Source organism: Hemiscyllium ocellatum, chromosome 4 (genome assembly GCF_020745735.1).
Source record: "Hemiscyllium ocellatum isolate sHemOce1 chromosome 4, sHemOce1.pat.X.cur, whole genome shotgun sequence".
Taxonomy (NCBI): domain Eukaryota; kingdom Metazoa; phylum Chordata; class Chondrichthyes; order Orectolobiformes; family Hemiscylliidae; genus Hemiscyllium; species Hemiscyllium ocellatum.
In genome coordinates, this window is record NC_083404.1 from 140,573,371 (window position 1) to 140,590,098 (window position 16,728).

General features: G+C 43.3%; 1 protein-coding gene across 2 annotated transcripts in view; it reads left to right on the forward strand.

Moving 5' to 3' along the window:
- The window catches only part of ankrd29 (ankyrin repeat domain 29), an 85,161-nt gene that overhangs the window by 40,435 nt on the left and 27,998 nt on the right, over positions 1–16,728 (forward strand). For both annotated transcript variants that reach the window (XM_060824539.1, XM_060824540.1), the window contains one exon: positions 5,897–5,995. In XM_060824539.1, coding sequence (XP_060680522.1) covers positions 5,897–5,995 — 99 coding nt within the window. The remainder of the gene's footprint in view (positions 1–5,896; positions 5,996–16,728) is intronic.

A 16,728-nucleotide genomic window follows, 5' to 3' on the forward strand; every position in this document is an offset into this window, starting at 1 on the left:
GGAAAGCATACCAAATGTCGTCTTCATTATCCTATCTATCTGCGACTCCACTTTCAAGGAGCTGTGAACCTGCACTCCAAGGTCTCGTTGTTCAGCAACACTCCCTAGGACCTTACCATTAAGTGTATAAGAGCTGTTAAGATTTGATTTTCCAAAATGCAGCACCTCGCATTTATCTGAATTAAACTCCATCTGCCACTTCTCAGCCCATTGGCCCATCTGGTACAGATCCTGTTGGAATCTGAGGTAACCCTCTTTGCTACACCTCCAATTTTGGTATCATCTGCAAACTTACTAACTGTACCTCAGATGGAGTTAGGCCACAATTAGTCATGTTGTCATTAAATAGTGGAATAGGTATGAGAGGCTAAATACCTACAGCTGGTACTATTTGACATATGAATGTGGAATAAGCATAGGCCATTCAGCCCCTTAAACCTGCTCTGTCATTTAAAAATATTATAGCTAATCTGATTGTGGACTCAGCTCTATGTTCCTGCCTAACCGAAAAAGTTTGACACCCCTGTAAGTCAAGAATCTCAGCCATCTCCACCTTAAAAAAAATTCAGTGAATCTGCATCCCTCACTCTCTGGGTAAGAGATTTCCAAAGTATCATAATCCACTGAAAGAAAAGATTTTTCATTACATCTTAAATGAGAACTCACTTATTTTGGATCTGTGTGGCCTAAGCATTATTTCTCCCACAATAGGAAATATCCTTTCAAAATTTATCTTATCCAGTCCTCTCAGAATCTCATCCCGAACCAGAGGACACAGCTTAAAAATACGGGGTAGACCATTTAGGACAGAGATGAGGAGAAACTTCTTCACCCAGAGAGTGGTGGCTGTGTGGAATGCTCTGCCCCAGAGGGCAGTGGAGGCCCAGTCTCTGGATTCATTTAAGAAAGAGTTGGATAGAGCTCTCAAGGATCGTGGAATCAAGGGTTATGGAAATAAGGCAGGAACAGAATACTGATTAAGGATGATCAGCCATGATCATATTGAATGGTGGTGCAGGCACGAAGGGCAGAATGGCCTACTCCTGCACCTATTGTCTATATTTTGAGAACGCCATTGTAGTGATCGGAACAAGAACCAGGTGGATCTCATTAACTATGCAATCCTTAATTGGGGTTGTCAATCTGGGCCAGGAGATTCAATTAAGTATTACCGCTGTTAGGCAGTAGTATGGGGGGAAAATAGGAAAAAAAAACAGGAGAAAAATTAAGCACAAGAAAAAAAACATAACTCGGAGATTTAAATAAGCAGTACTGCTGTTAGGTGGTAGTGTGGGGAAAATAAGAAAACAAACAAAGAGAGAAAAGAACAGGAATGTCAGACAACCTGCTCACTCTGAAAGCTGGCTCTATAAAGGGAAAAAAAACAGGAGATTTAGAATCTCCTCCGTTTAGGGGACTGGCTCTGTGCTGGCTGGGCTACAGTCACTGTGTTACTGCTGCTATTGGTTTCTGCTTTTGTTGGGGGAAACCTGATTCCTAAGCTGGCTAAATTGCTGTGCTCTTCCAGCACCACTAATCCAAAATCTGGTTTCCAGCAACTGCAGTCATTGTTTTTACCTAAATTATATAGCTAGTTTGTTAACTGGTATTCCTTTTTATTGAGGACTGATTTCTAAACTGCCTGATCTACACAGTCACTGTGTTTCAGGTATAACTCAGTTCTCATTAGGGATCTGTTGCCTCACTGGTTGGTTATAGCTGTGTTACTCTTTTTTTCTTTCACTTTGAGAAAAGTACAATGTTGATTTTGTGGTAGGGCTTAGCCCTTGGACTCTAGTTTCCTTTTGTATTTTGGTGTCTGGACTGAGCCCTTGTGAGAAAATACAACTTTCCACATGAGCTGTTCCTGTGGGTAGGCCTGACCCTTGGACTAGGCCTCGGCAAACACTGAACACACCTGTGTGTGTGCTGGGAGGTGAGCACTTGCTGCATCCTGCAGTTTGGAAGTGGACCAAACCCCTGTGAGTTAACTGCACCTTTACAATGTACCGTGTTCCTGTGAGTGTGTCTGGTTCTGTGTGGATGGGCCAGCACTCTATGGAGACTGAACACCTGTGGGTGTGCATTTGCTGCCTTCAGGCGTGGACTCTGCCCTCTGTTATGGACTCTGTTTTTAGCAATGGACTCAGCAATTTGGAGTGGACTTCATTTCTGACAAGGCACTTTGTATACTGGAATGGTCTCTGATCCTGGGAATGGATGCCACATTTTGAAGAGAACTGTTTAAGGTAATTGACTCTGTACCAGAAAGAACTCTCTTTGTTGGTAATTGACTGACTGACTGTCTTGTTGCTTGTTGGGTTTATCACCTGTGCTGTCTTGTATCCCTTACTGTGGCCTGGGAGGCTCAGATCGTTCTGAGAGCTGGAGGGTGGGTAGGCTGTTCTATGAACCTGAAAGTTGATGAGCTGTCCCAAAAGCCAGAGGGTGGGTAGGCCACCCTAATGCCGGTTGCCTCGTGAGCCGGAAGGTGGGTAGGCCATTCTGAGCGCTGTCGTCCCGAGAAGGGGTGAGCAGGACGGGCTGTCTTAGAGGTGGTCAGAAGGCGTGTCATAGCGGCCGAGACCCAGAAGGGAATTGGAAGGGGCTGAGATCCGGAAGGCTTTTGGGCTGTCGTCCCAGGGAAAGGGACGGGCTGTCCTAGAGGTGGCTGGAAGGTGTGTCAAGACAGTCCACAGACCAGATGGCGCATCGCGGTAGGTGAGAGCTTGATGGTATGTTGTAACAGACCGAGAGCTGGAAAGCGGGTAGGCCGTCCTCAGTGCTGTCACCCTGGGCAGGCACTGGGGTGGGCTGTCCTAAAGATGGCTGGGAGGTGCTAAGGGCGGTCAGAGTAGCCGGACTGCAGTCAGCCTGGTGGGGTTGGGGAAGCAGGATGGGCTGTCCTAGAGGTGGTTGAAAGGTGTGTCAGAGCAGACCAAGAACTGGAAGGAGCATGAGGTGGACAGGGGGCTGGAAGGGGTGGGCTGCCTTAGAGTGGCCAGAAGGTGAGAGGGACAGTGGCTTGCTGGGGGTCTGTATTTTATGCACTGTCTTTATGTATTTGGACTGTCTTTTATGTATTTGTCATTGTTACTATTTTGCGATGATTGAAACTGGGATTTGAAGTTTGTCCTCATTTCCCTGAAAACTGGTTGAACGGTAGGGTTTGGGGCCTGGCTTTGCTGCTGCTCTCCCTTGTAAAATTACTGTTTCTTTATACACAGCTGTTAATGTATTGTAAACCTGTGTATTGTTTAATAAGAAGAAACAGATTTTTAAACAAAAAAACAGGAGATTCAAATAAGCACTACCACTGTTAGTGTGAGGGGAAAATAGGGAAAAATACCAGGAGAAAAACACAAGAAAAAATATAACTAGGAGATTTAAATAAGCACTACAGCTGTTAGGTGGTAGTGTGGGGGAAAATAACAAAAGAAAACAGGACAAAAGAACAGGAGTGTCGGACATCTTGCTCACTGAGAGCTGGCTCTATAAAGAAAATAAACAGGAGATTTCGAATCCCCTCAGTTTATGGGACTGACTCTATGCTGGCTAGGCCATAGTCAGTGTATTACTGCTTCTGTTAGTTTCTGCTTTTTTTTTGGAAGAACCTAATTCCTGAACTGGCTGGTTCACAAAGCTAGTTTTGTTAACTAGTGTTCCTTTTCTATTGAGGACTGATTTCTAAACTGCCTGGTCTACACAGTCAATGTGTTTCAGGTGTAATTCAGCCTTCATTAGGGAACTGTTGTTTTACTGGCTGGTTACAGTCTGTGTGTTACTCTTTTCTCTTTCACTTTGAGAAAAGGACAATGTTCACAAGGGCTTAGCCCTTGCTCTCTGGTTTTCTTTTGTTTTGTATGTGTTTTCAATTTTTTGTTTTGGCGTTTGGACTGAGCATCTGTAAGAAAATACACATTTCCAGATGAGTTGTTCCTGGGGGTAGACCTGGCCCTTTGGTGGACTATGCCTCTCTAAATTCTGAAAAACTGTTAGTGCTGGGAGGTGAGCATTTGCTGGATCCTGGGCTTTGGGAGTGGACCAAACTTCTTTGAGTTAACTGGACCTTTACAATGTAGTGTCTTTCTGAGAGTGGGCCTAATTCTCAATGGATGGGCCAGGCCCCTATGGAGACTGGACACCGGTGTGTGTGCTGTGGGGTGAGCATTTGCTGCCTTCAGGAGTGGACTGTTTCTGGCAATGGACTCTGCAATTTGGAGTGAACTGGAGTTTCTGACAATGTACTTTTGTATACTGGAGTGGACTCTGTTCCTGGGGAATGGACTCTACATTTTGATGTTTATGGGAATAGATGCTGCATTCCTGGGGTGTATTCTGTATTCTATGCACGGTTTCTTATCGAACTGGACTGTCTTGTATGAATTTGTTACTGCTATTTTTGTGATGACTGAAAGTGGGATTTGAAGTTTGTCCTTTTTTTCTGTCCTTGAAAACTGGTTGAACGGTAGGATTTGACATCTGGCTTTGCCACTCCTCTCCCTTGTAAATTGCTGTTTTTCAGAATTAACATTAACAGATGAATACATTGGTTTTATTTTATTAAACAGTACGGTTTACAATCAGAATATTCAGAGTCTCCTCATTCCTTCCACAGTCCAAAGATGTGCAGATTAGGTGGATTTGGTGTTATGTTAAATTGCCAACAGTGTCCAAGGATGTGTAGGCTAGTAGGATTAGCCATGGGAAATGTAGGATTACAGGAGTAGGGGATGGCAATGGGTCTGGTTGGGATGCTTTTTGGAGGGTCAGTTAGGAAGAAGTGAGGGCTGGAGATCATAGTCAAGGGTGTGGTCCAAGGAGCTGGGGAATTGATGTTTTGGGCATAAGCTCACCAGCACTCATCCCACTCCCAGCATCTTCCCCTGCCAGTACAAGAAGTATAAAACCTGCGCCCACACCTTCGCATCCACCCCCCCCCCCCCAAAATTGTAGATAGTCTCAGAACATCTCTAGGACACCACTGTCCTGTGGCTGATCACTTCAACTCCCCCCTCCCACTCCATTAAGGGGACACAGGTCGTGGACCACCTCCATTGCCAAACCTTAACCACCTGATGCCTGGAGGAAGAATGCCTCATCTTCTCATCTTCTGCTTTGGAACCCTGCAACCATACAGGATTAATGTGGATTTCACCAGTTTCCTCATTTTTACCCCCCATCCCAGTCTCAAGCCTCCAACTCTGCACTGTCCTCTTGACCTGTCCATCATCTTTCCCATTTATCCGCTCCACCCTCCTCTCTGAGCTACTCCCTTCTCCCCCACCTTCATCTACCTATTGCATTCTCAGCTATCTTCCCCAAGCCCCACCCCGGCCCACAAACCTCGTTCTTGATGAAGGGCTTATGCCCGAAATGTTGATTCTCCTCATCAAATGTTGCCTGACCTCCAGTGTTTTTCCAGCACCACACTTTCAACTCTTTGGAGGCTCAGTGTGGACTTGTTGTGTCAGGAGTAGGGTAGGGGGATGGGCCTGGGTGGGATGCTCTTCGGAAGGTCACTGTGCACTTGATGAGCCATATTGTCTGCTTCCACAGTGTAGGGATTCTATTCTATTCTTCTATAATTGGCTGGTCAGAGCCCATGTACTGTGCACATGTAAATAGAGGATGACATGGTGATGGGATACTGGCCTCTTCAGTTATGTCAGTGGTGATGAGAGAAAACAGTACACTTCTGAAGAAAATTTGCTCAGATTATCCTTGATCTCATTGAATGGCAGAGTAGACTTGATGGGCTGAATGGCCTACTTCTGCTTCTATGCCTTATAGCCTTATTGCGCTTTTGTTAAAAGTTGAGGAGAGTAACTTCACTCTCCATACTTTACAAGATTTGTATTAAAATAAGTGATAGACCAAATTCCTTTCTTTGCAGGATGGTGCTACATCACTTTTCCTGGCAGCACAAGGCGGCCATCTAAATGTGGTTAAGATGCTACTTGCGTCAGGAGCAAAGATTGACCAACCAAGACAGGTACACAAATTATGATTTACAATAGAAGGGATATGTGAATTAAGTCACTTTGACTCTGTTGAAACAGTAACTTGAATTTAACCTTCTCTTGAAAATAAGAGAGAAGAAAAATGCAATTTTGATTCATGAAGCACCACACTTTTTGGATGTTAAAGCTATTCTACTTTCTGTATATTGTACTCCCCAGTGCACAAAACTCTGTGTAGTATCCATAGAACGTTTGAAATGTTCGTAAGTCTATAATGTAAGTCTACAATTCCTAGTGTGTACTCGTAATGCGTGAATGCTGACACTAAGAACACTTTTTTTACATGACTTATTTTATTCAATAAAACTACATTAATCAAAAAGACTTTTCCCAAATCCATGCGAATCTTTCCCCTAGGTATTTACCTAATTTCCATTTGAAAAATTTATTACTGAATAGGCTTCTGCCACTCCAAATCACTGCAATCCAAATCTTATCAATTCATTGCAAAATAGTTCAAATTGGTTTGAATTTTACAGCTCCCTGCTGGCGTACTTGAAGAAATAAAATACATGGCCTGCCTGCTGCCTTCCTGCCACCTCTGACCTAACTCCCACATTAATATTGAACATGTAAGGGGGTCAGGGAGCCTGCCTCCCCTTGGTAAGTAGTTAAATAATGGTCTAAAGCATGCCTCCATTCTGAGCCTATGTAACATGGGTCCTTCCTTTTCTTCATGGACTTTGCCATGATACCCTCCACCAAATTCCCTGGGCTTAATAAAATCTAGGATCCATCAGATGACTTTGACCACTTTTTTGGTTTGACAAGTAATCATCAAGCAGGCTAGCTCATAGCTCTCCCAAAGATCCCAAATGAGATCAGAAACCCCATTCTGACTCAGTTAAGCAGCCATCTGCAAATTTGGGCTGCTGGTGGACTGATCATGGACTTCTCTGGTGGCAGGGAGACATGCAGCTGAAAATATAACACAAACCCCTTGTAAAATACACCCCCTTTGTCTCCTATCCAGTTCTTTTGTGAGTTTTATTTTCTTTTTTTCTTTCATGGGATAGGGGCATCATTGGTAATGGACAGCAGATTTCCTTCCTTAAAGGACGTCAGTGAACCAGATGGATTTTTATAACAATCCATAATAACTGTCATGGTTATCATGAGATGAATTATTAATTCCAGATTTTTATTAAGCCAGATAAATTCATTGCTATTAAATCTCCAAGCAGTAGAAATAGATTCACCTTGCTTACTCTATTAAAATCTTTGGAACTGTCTCCTTGATTTGATCTGTAGTGATTGTAACAAGATCAGCCAGCTGGTTCTCAGAATACCAGTTCCCTAATTGGGGCTATTAATCTGGTCTAAGCCGGCTGATATAAAAGGATGAATGTCGGGAATGTTGAGAATGTGAACATCTGACATTAGCAATGTCTCTCACTGAGTCAAAGGCTAGAGATCTGGGTGTTCTTGTACACCAGTCAATGAAGGTAAGCATGCAGGTACAGCAGGTAGTGAAGAAGGCTAATAGCATGCTGGCCTTCATAACAAGAGGGATTGAGTATAGAAGCAAAGAGGTTCTTATGCAGCTGTACAGGGCCCTGGTGAGACCACACCTGGAGTACTGTGTGCAGTTCTGGTCTCCAAATTTAAAGAAAGACATTCTGGCTATTGAGGGAGTGCAGCGTAGGTTGACGAGGTCAATTCCTGGAATGGCGGGATTACCTTACACTGAAAGACTGAAGCGACTGGGCTTGTATACCCTTGAGGTTTAGAAGATTGAGAGGGGATCTGATTGAGACATATAAGATTATTAAAGGATTGGACACTCTGGAGGCAGAAAACATGTTTCCGCTGATGGGTGAGTCCTGAACCACAGGACACAGCTTAAAAATACGGGGTTGACCATTTAGGACAGAGATGAGGAGAAACTTCTTCACCCAGAGAGTGGTGGCTGTGTGGAATGCTCTGCCCCAGAGGGGAGTGGAGGCCCAGTCTCTGGATTCATTTAAGAAAGAGTTGGATAGAGCTCTCAAGGATTGTGGAATCAAGGGTTATGGAGATAAGGCAGGAACAGGATACTGATTAAGGATGATCAGCCATGATCATATTGAATGGTGATGCAGGCTCGAAGGGCTGAATGGCCTACTCCTGCACCTATTGTCTATTTCTGAACAAAGGATGCTTGGTGATGGAATGTAGCCTCTGAGGTGTTAAGAAACTCGCTCGCAACAGTTAGGGGTGGCTGGGTAAGCATTTTCTTACATCCAGCTTCTATGTGGAAAGTTTGACTATGTTGACCCAACCATTGATGACTGTGCCCAAAATTGTAAAGAATGCTTTTTTTTTCCCAGGCTAACTATGTTGTGGCCGAAGAAAAATGAATAGCTCTCCTAACAGCTTATGGAGCTGCAGCTTTTTTTTTGTCATTAGGTACCTTTTGCATACGGTGTGTTAGCTTTTATTAGTAGAGGGATTGAGTTTTCAAATGATGAGGTCTTGCTGCGGGTGTACAAAACCCTGATGCGGCCACACTTGGAGTATTGCGTACAATTATGGTCACCGAATTAGAGAAAGGGTGTGGAAGCTTTAGAAAGGGTGCAGAGAAGATTTACTAAGATGTAGCCTGGCATGGAGGCGAAGTCTTACAAGGAACGGCTGAGGGACTTGAGGCTGTTTTTGAAGAGAGAAGGTTGAGAGGTATCTTAATTTAGATGCATAAGATAATCAGTGTTGGGTGAACAGTGAGAGCCTTCTTCCTCAGATGATGGCTAGCATGAGGGGAAATAGCTTTAAATTGAGGGGTGATTGATATAGGACAGATAGTTTCTTTACTCAGTAGTAGAGGCATGGACAAGACTGCCTATAACAGTAGTAGTTTCGCCAACTTTAAGGGCATTTAATTGGTCATTGGATAGTCCTATGGGTGAAAATGTAATAGTGTAGGTTAGATGGGCTTCAGATTGGTTTCATAGGTCAGCACAACATTGAGGGCCGAAGGGCCTGTATTGCACTGTTATTTTTTGTTATGTTTTCTGAGGCACCAGATATTGAACCCTTTCAAGACATAGTTAAGGAATATTAATACCCTAAGCTTCCTTTAATTCTGAGACATTATTGCTTTTACTTGGCAATTTGAGAATCAGGAGAATCCATAATTGGGGTTTTTGACTTGATTAAGAACACAGGCAGAAGCCTGTAAATTTGGTTTAACCCTCAATGAGATGTTAGAGACTATCTAGTGTGTGGGTTCAATGATGTGATTAGAAAAAAACAGCTACTGGCTGAATCTCAACTGGACTTTAACTGTCTTCATCATTGGAAAATGCTGCAAGTGAAGCAAATGAGTAGCAATATATTCCAATGGAAGTGGACACACTCACCAACCCACCTGAGCTTGGGGAGCACCACTTGAGAGGATCAACAGCATAGCTTCATTCAGGATTACCCTGATAAGAGTAACTTTAGGCCAGCCCACAGCAAAATCCAAAAACAAAGCCAAGTCTTGGCCAAACAGTTACAATTTTCTTCATGGAACCTGCCCTGTAAGACATTGTAATTGTTGATACGTGGATTTGGGACAGCAATAGAGTCCTACTGGACTTAAATGGAATAAGATAGCTCATAGGTTTTGGAAACTCCACTGTATCTGGTTTGGAACCATTAAATTGCTTTGCAACATCAAAATCAGAACCAGTCAAGATAAACATCTGATTAATTGGCATCTATTTCAATTGGAGGTCAATACTGGTGCAGCTGTATCCGTGATTGCAGAACCAGCTCTTAATAAAATTCACTTTGGACTCCAGCTCTTAAAGGACACCTTTGCAGACTAAGTGAACATCCTTTGTTTCGGTCCCTTATGAAAAGCAGCTGGTTCAATTGCCAGTGATTTGTAGTAGAAGTCTCTGGCCCAAGCTTGATTGGGTGAAACTTGTGAGCAATTCACGTAGATTGGCTCAATGTTTTTCAGTTAGAAAATGGCTGCCTAAGTGAAAGTCCTACTTAAATATCCAGAGATTTTCCAGGTAAGTCTAGGGACCATCCAAAGAGCCAAAGCAACTTCTCAAGGTGACCAGGTGCATGGTCTGTTCGTGCCATTTGCCTTACGGGCAAAAGTAGAGATGGAACTCAGGCTGGAAAGTGAAGGGATCATCAAACCAGTCCAGTTCATGGAATAGGCAGCACCAATTGTTTCCATTTAGAAACCAAATGGGCCAGTTCTGTGGGGCTTTTAAACAAAAAGTAAGCCTTTTTTTGCAATTGGAAATCCCTCTGAGCAAAGCTGGCAGGAGGTTTGTCCTTTACCAAGCTTGACCAGGATTCTCAGACATATGCAGTGATTAATATCCATAAGGGCACAATACATTCAGTGTATTGTCAGCCTGTTCAATTTTTCAGTGGCTGATTGAGAACATTTTGCAAGATGTACCTCAGACCACCATTTACCTAGATAACATTCTGATAGCAGGGAAGGTTAATAAGGGGCACTTAGTGAACTTGGATATAGTCCTAAGGTGTTTTTCCAAGGCAGGCATATGCCTAAGAAGGGAAAAATGTATGTTCCAGACCACAGAAGTGACCTACCTGAGCTAAAGGATCAACAAGACTGAGTTACATCTGTTGGAGAATTAAGTGTGGGTGATCAAAGATGACATGGCCCCATATTTTTCTAGGAGCTTAAATCATTTTTGGATGTAGTAAATTATTGTGGAGAATTCATACCTGCATCTCCTTACTAAAAGGTCAGCCTTGGAAATGGGTCTCAGAGACCGGCTGTAGCTTTCGATGAAGTAAACCAGCAACTATCATTCTCTCAAGTATTGGCACACTTGGATCCCAAGAAAGATCTGTCATTGATGTGCATTGCCTCATGGAATGGCATCAAGGTGGTATAAGCTCGTAGGTGGCTCACTGGAGAAGAATGCCCATAGCCAAAGTCCTTGGTACTTAAGCTAGTGCAAAGCATAAATATGCCCAAATAGATAAAGAAGGATTGGCAGTCATATTTGAAGTCACAAAATCTATCAATGTCTTTTATGGGTGAAAATTCATGATGATCATGGGTCATGAACCACTACTTGGTCTACTTAAAGTGGATAAGGCAGTGCCACACATTAGCTTCGGGCCGTATTCGGCAGTGGGCACGAATATTGTGTATATAATTGCAAAGCTGAAAATGTGTTGCTGGTTAAAGCACAGCAGGTCAGGCAGCATCCAAGGAACAGGAAATTCGACGTTTCGGGCCAGAGCCCTTCACCAGGACTTCCTGTTCCTTGGATGCTGCCGGACCTGCTGTGCTTTAATCAGCAACACATTTTCAGCTCTGATCTCCAGCATCTGCAGACCTCACTTTTTACTGTATAATTGCAAATTAGAACATGTCTCGGTGGCTGAACAGCAAATGTGGATGCATTGAGTTGCCTTCCATTAGCAGATATATCATCTGTGGTAACCCCCAGTGGAAAAGTCTGTCATGACATTGAATTTTCTGGGCAGGCTACCAGTAACAGCTAACAACATCAAACTTTTGACACAAAGGTCCAGTCCTTTCCAAACTGAAACAATCGATATTAATGGGAGAAACCAAGGGTCATTACAGCTAGAATGAAAACGTTTTTGGACTGGAGAGATCACTCACTTAAAGAATGACGTATTATGGGGAGTAAGAGTGATTGTCGCACTCATTCTGGCTGAACTCCACCAAGGTCATCTGGAGTCTCCAAAATGAAGTTGTTGGCGAGGAGTTCTATCTGGTGACCAGGGCATATGGTGGGACAATGTCCAGAATGTTCAATAAGGACAGAAAGTAACACCAACACTTTTCTCACATGCATGGAAATGTCTGGGTAAACCTTGGACTCGGTTGCATGTCGACGATGAGTTCAATATTTTTAATCATTTGAGTGGACGTTTACAATGATTTACAAAGTGGTTGGACATGCATAGAGTCCGTTTGGCAAACACTGGAGCAACGATAGAAACATTGCACACATCTTTTGTGACACAGGAGTCCTGGAGGTATTGGTCACAGACAATGGGCCATTGTTTACCAGCAGGGAATTTAGTTACCACTGAAAGTCAAATGGGATTTGACATATTGGATCAGTTCCATACCCTCCCCCCTCATCCAATAGGGAGAAAGAGTGATCTAAACTTTGAAGGCTAGACTGAAAAAACAGCCTATAGCCTCATTAGGTACCAGATTTGTCATTGTTCTTGTTTGATTATAGGAACACCCCTCATGCAACTACGAGATAACACCGACAGAGTTGCTAATGGATAGGAGACTCTGCACCAGGCTAAGTCTTATCTTTCCAGACTTCACGCAGGATGAAACAACAGGAACCCAATGCCAAACCAAGATTCCACCAAGTGAGAGAAACGGTTTGATTCAGAGGTCTGGTGTAAGAATCATGGAAGTGGCCCCGCATGTGCAGGATGCATGATTTTTGTGAGATCAGGACCAGTGACTTATAAATTTTGGGTAGGTGCAACTATTCTGAACAAAGCACGAGGACCATTTTAAAGCTACAAATTTGCAGACTGTGCAAAGTAAAACTTGTCCTGTCCCTCAGAATCTTCAGAAAATCTTCAGGGACTCATTGATTCATCCTCTCCATCAAACATTATCAAGTCCTCTGAATCAGAGATGGACATGATGAAAGTAGCCACCTCCATGTTTCTGCCTCCAGAAGAAGAGTGTGCATGTCTACCAAGGTGCTCCAGACACAAGAGGTGAGCGCCTATTCACTACATGGCTCTCACACTGAATTCAAAGCTGGAGGAACCTGACCCAGTGTTAAAACACTCCAGGAGGCTCTGAAACGAACTGGACCACCCTGTGACCGTGAACTCCGAGGAGGAGGGATGTAGTGATTATAATGAGGTCAGCCAGCTGGACCTTTTATAGAATATAAATTTCCTGATAGGGCTGTTAATCTGATCTAATCAAGGAAATCTGACTGACTCAAAGGGTGAATGTCAGAGATGTTGAGGCTCTGGAATGACAGCAGTGCTAATGTCCCAGCTTCTAAAACATTATTTCAGGTACTCTTGGTATTTTGCATTTGGCGTTGTTCCTTTTGACCAGTCCCTTAGACTGACACTCCAGGGAGCAGTGCTCAAACATTTTCACTCCGTGTCCCTCCTTCACAGTAGTGTTCCCTCAAAACATTACACAATGGAGCAATTTCCTTCCAAGAAATTTGCACTCCCCTGGGGTGACTTTTGTAGGAATTGTGCCTGTCAAAACAGTTCCTTCAGGGGGTTTACCCTGCAGTGGTAGCCCTCAGTCAATCACTTGATTCAATTTAAATTTTGTTTCTTTCTCTTGCCTTCACATCTTTCCTTCAGAGCATTCACCCAGAACCTATTTGAAACCATACCCTCATCCTGAAGACTTCGCTATATAAAAGACATATTTTAAACAGGCATGCCAAAGTTTATAAGTGGCCAAAATTGAACTGTCAAAATGAAATGCGTGAATTTGAAACTATTGCAGTCCCCATGCAGTGGTTTGGTGTACCCAGTGCTGCTGGGAAAGATGTTCCAGGATTTTGATCCAGCACCAGTAAAGGAATGGCAAGACCATTCCCATTCAGGAAGATGAGGCTCGGAGGGAACTTGTAGGTCATGGGTATTTCTGTGTTCCTGCTGCCCTTGTCTCCCAGATGTTGGCGGAGGAAGTTTTGAAAAGTACCGTTGAGGTTGGCACACAATGCAGTCAGTTTGTGCTTTGAAAACCTTTGACCAGCGTCTGCATGGCAGACTGATTTAGGAAGGTTAAATCACATGGGATTCAGGGAGAGTTTGCCCAGTTTCTGGAGTGCATGGTATGCCCCTGTAACTGTAAAGTTAAGAATGGGATTTCACACTGCAATCATCAGAAATCAATCCTACTTCTAATGTCGTGATTGAAGACAGACCATTGAGCCAGTTGATGATGACTGGGCTAGGACATTAAGAAAGAGCGCAGCCTCCTTGCATTGTAATAGGTATGACTATGTAGAGTTATTTCCTTGATCTTGCATTGCCCTTGAGCACCTTTATGCCTCACTTAATAAAATGCTCTATTGAACTGTATTAAATAATGAGCTTAGATGGAGTGGATAGGATGACATTTCTTTCCCCCAGGATGAGGAACACAAATTTAAGGTGATTTAGTAGAAATTTTAGCAAGGAAATCTTTTAACCAGAAGATGGTAGAGGTTTGAACTGTAGCCCCAGTTTGTTGGTTAAGGCTGAAGCCTTGACTCACTTAAAAGGAATCTGGATCTGCACTTGTGCTGTACCTGCAGGACGTAGTGGTGAGTTGCCACCTTGAACGATTACAGTCTATTTGCTGTAGGTAGAGCCAACAATAGCATCCTGTACTTCCTTTGTTAACCATGGTTAACTGATCTTTTTTTGAATTCTTGCTTATTACAATAATTTTTGCATGAGCATTGGGAGAGAACTCCTCCTAAGTGAGACACAGACAATGTGTGCAATGGGAGTTCAGTGCAGAGGGAAAAGCTGGCGTTTTTTTTTGTGGCTTATAGTGTGTAAAGACTACATTCTACAGTAACGAGGACAAGGGAATAAGAGCCCTACAGTAGTTGATATTAAGCATCTTTGAAAGAGCTCAATTTAAATTAGTAAATCGTGGCAGGAAGCTCAAAGCTGTGGTGTGTTCTTCCTGCTGTTTGTTTGAAGTCAGGTACAGTTCCATTGCCTGGGGCCAGCACGTGTGCAAGAAGTATCTCCAGCTGCAGCTTCTAGAAGCCCAGATTTCTGAACTGGAGCAGTGACTGGCAATGCTGTGAAGTATCCATGAGGCGGAGAGTATCACGGATAGCACATGTAGGGAGGGGGTCACACTGCAAGCTAAGACTTCACAGACAGTGAGGAAATGGGTCATCACAAGGCAGAGCAATAGCACCCGACAGGCAGTGTAGGAGTTTCCTGTGGCTACTCGCCTGTAAAATATGGCTCTGGATAGTGTTGAGGGGAAATGACCTCCTGAGGTGAACATGATGTGGAGGTGTGGATGTTGGATTGGGATGGACAAAGTCAAAAATCTCAACACCAGGTTATAGTCCAATGGATTTATTAGTCCCACCCACATTCATTGCACCGTGGTTGGCTATGCTGCACCGGGGAAGAGTATCCAGCATTGGAATGCAACCGCAATAAGGCATTCAATTGTAAGGGGAACAGACAGGTGCTTCTGTGGCTGCAAATGAGACTTCAGGATGGTTTGTTGTCCCCTCTCCCCTCCCATTGATGCTAGGATCACTAATGTCTCAGCAACTACAGGACATTCTGGAGGGAGATGGTGAATCGCCAGTGACTGTGATACACATTGGTACAAATGACATAGATGCCCTAAAGTCAAAACACAAGGAATTAAATTGAAAAGTAGGGCCTCAGAGACATATAGGTGAAAGTGAGGATTGCAGATGCTGGAGATCAGAGTCGAGAATGTGGTGCTGGAAAAGCGCAGCAGGTCAGGCAGCATCTGAGGAGCAGCAGATTTGACAATTTGGGCAAACGCCCTTCAGGAAGCGAATATATTAAGCTTCTAATTTGCTGGGAATCAGGAATTATACACCAGGGAGGCACAGGTAAGACTTGGAAAAAGAAACACTTTATTTTTATTTTAAACACAAACAAAAATAGAAATTGCTGGAAAAGGTCGCCAGGTCTGGCAGCACTGTGGAGAGAAAACAGAATTAATGTTTTGGTTCAAGTGACCCTTCTTCAAAACTGAGGAGTTCTGAGGAGGGATCACAACCTAAAATGTTAACTCTGATTTCTCTCCACAGATGCTGCCAGATCCTGAGTTTTACAGCAATTTCTGTTTTTGTGTCTGACTTAAAGCATCCACAGTTCTTTCAGTTTTTACACTATATTTTAGATGCTCACACCTCTACAACTGGCTCAAGACTGGATCCCCAGCTCTGTGCTTTGAGTCAGCTGACCAGTTCAATTATAAAGGGGTAGCATCCCAATAACATCCATAACAGTAATGATGTCAGGATTGTTGCTAGTGTCATATGCTAGTCAAAATAGAAATAGCAGGATATATCTGATGGAAAATGTGGCTGGTGAGATGGGGAGGGGTTCACATTCCTGGGGCATTGAGATGGTTTTGGGTGAGGTGGGATTGGTACAAACTGGACAAGTTACACCTGAGCAGCACCAGAACTGATCCCATTCGCTGCTCTTCGGATGCTATCTGAACTGCCGTGCTCATCCAGCACCACTAATCTGGTTTCCAGCATCTGCAGTCATTGTTTTTACACCATCATAGGGGATGTGTTTCCCATAATAGTTGGGGAGGTTTTAATCTAAAATGGCAGAAGTATGGGAACCCATATGAGTCAAAATAAAGATCAAAGGCAAAAACAATAGGTAAAAAGAAAATAAGAAAAATGACAGGCAGAGAGATCGAATGGCAGGATCAATTAGAGCCACAGTGAAAAATATGGGAACAGGAGAAGTAATGTGAAAAACAGCAAGGAAGGATATTAGCTCCAATAATGTGGATGCTGTGTAGATAGAGCTGAGAAACAGCAAGAGGCAATAAATATTATTCAGGGTTGTATATAAACCCCTAAACTTTAGGGGTGATGTTGGAAATGGTATTCAACAGGGAATTGTGGATGCATGCAATAAAGGAACATGTCTAATTATGGGTGACTTTAATCTACATAAAGATTGAGCAAATCAAATTAACAACTAAAGAAGAATTCTTTTGAGTGCA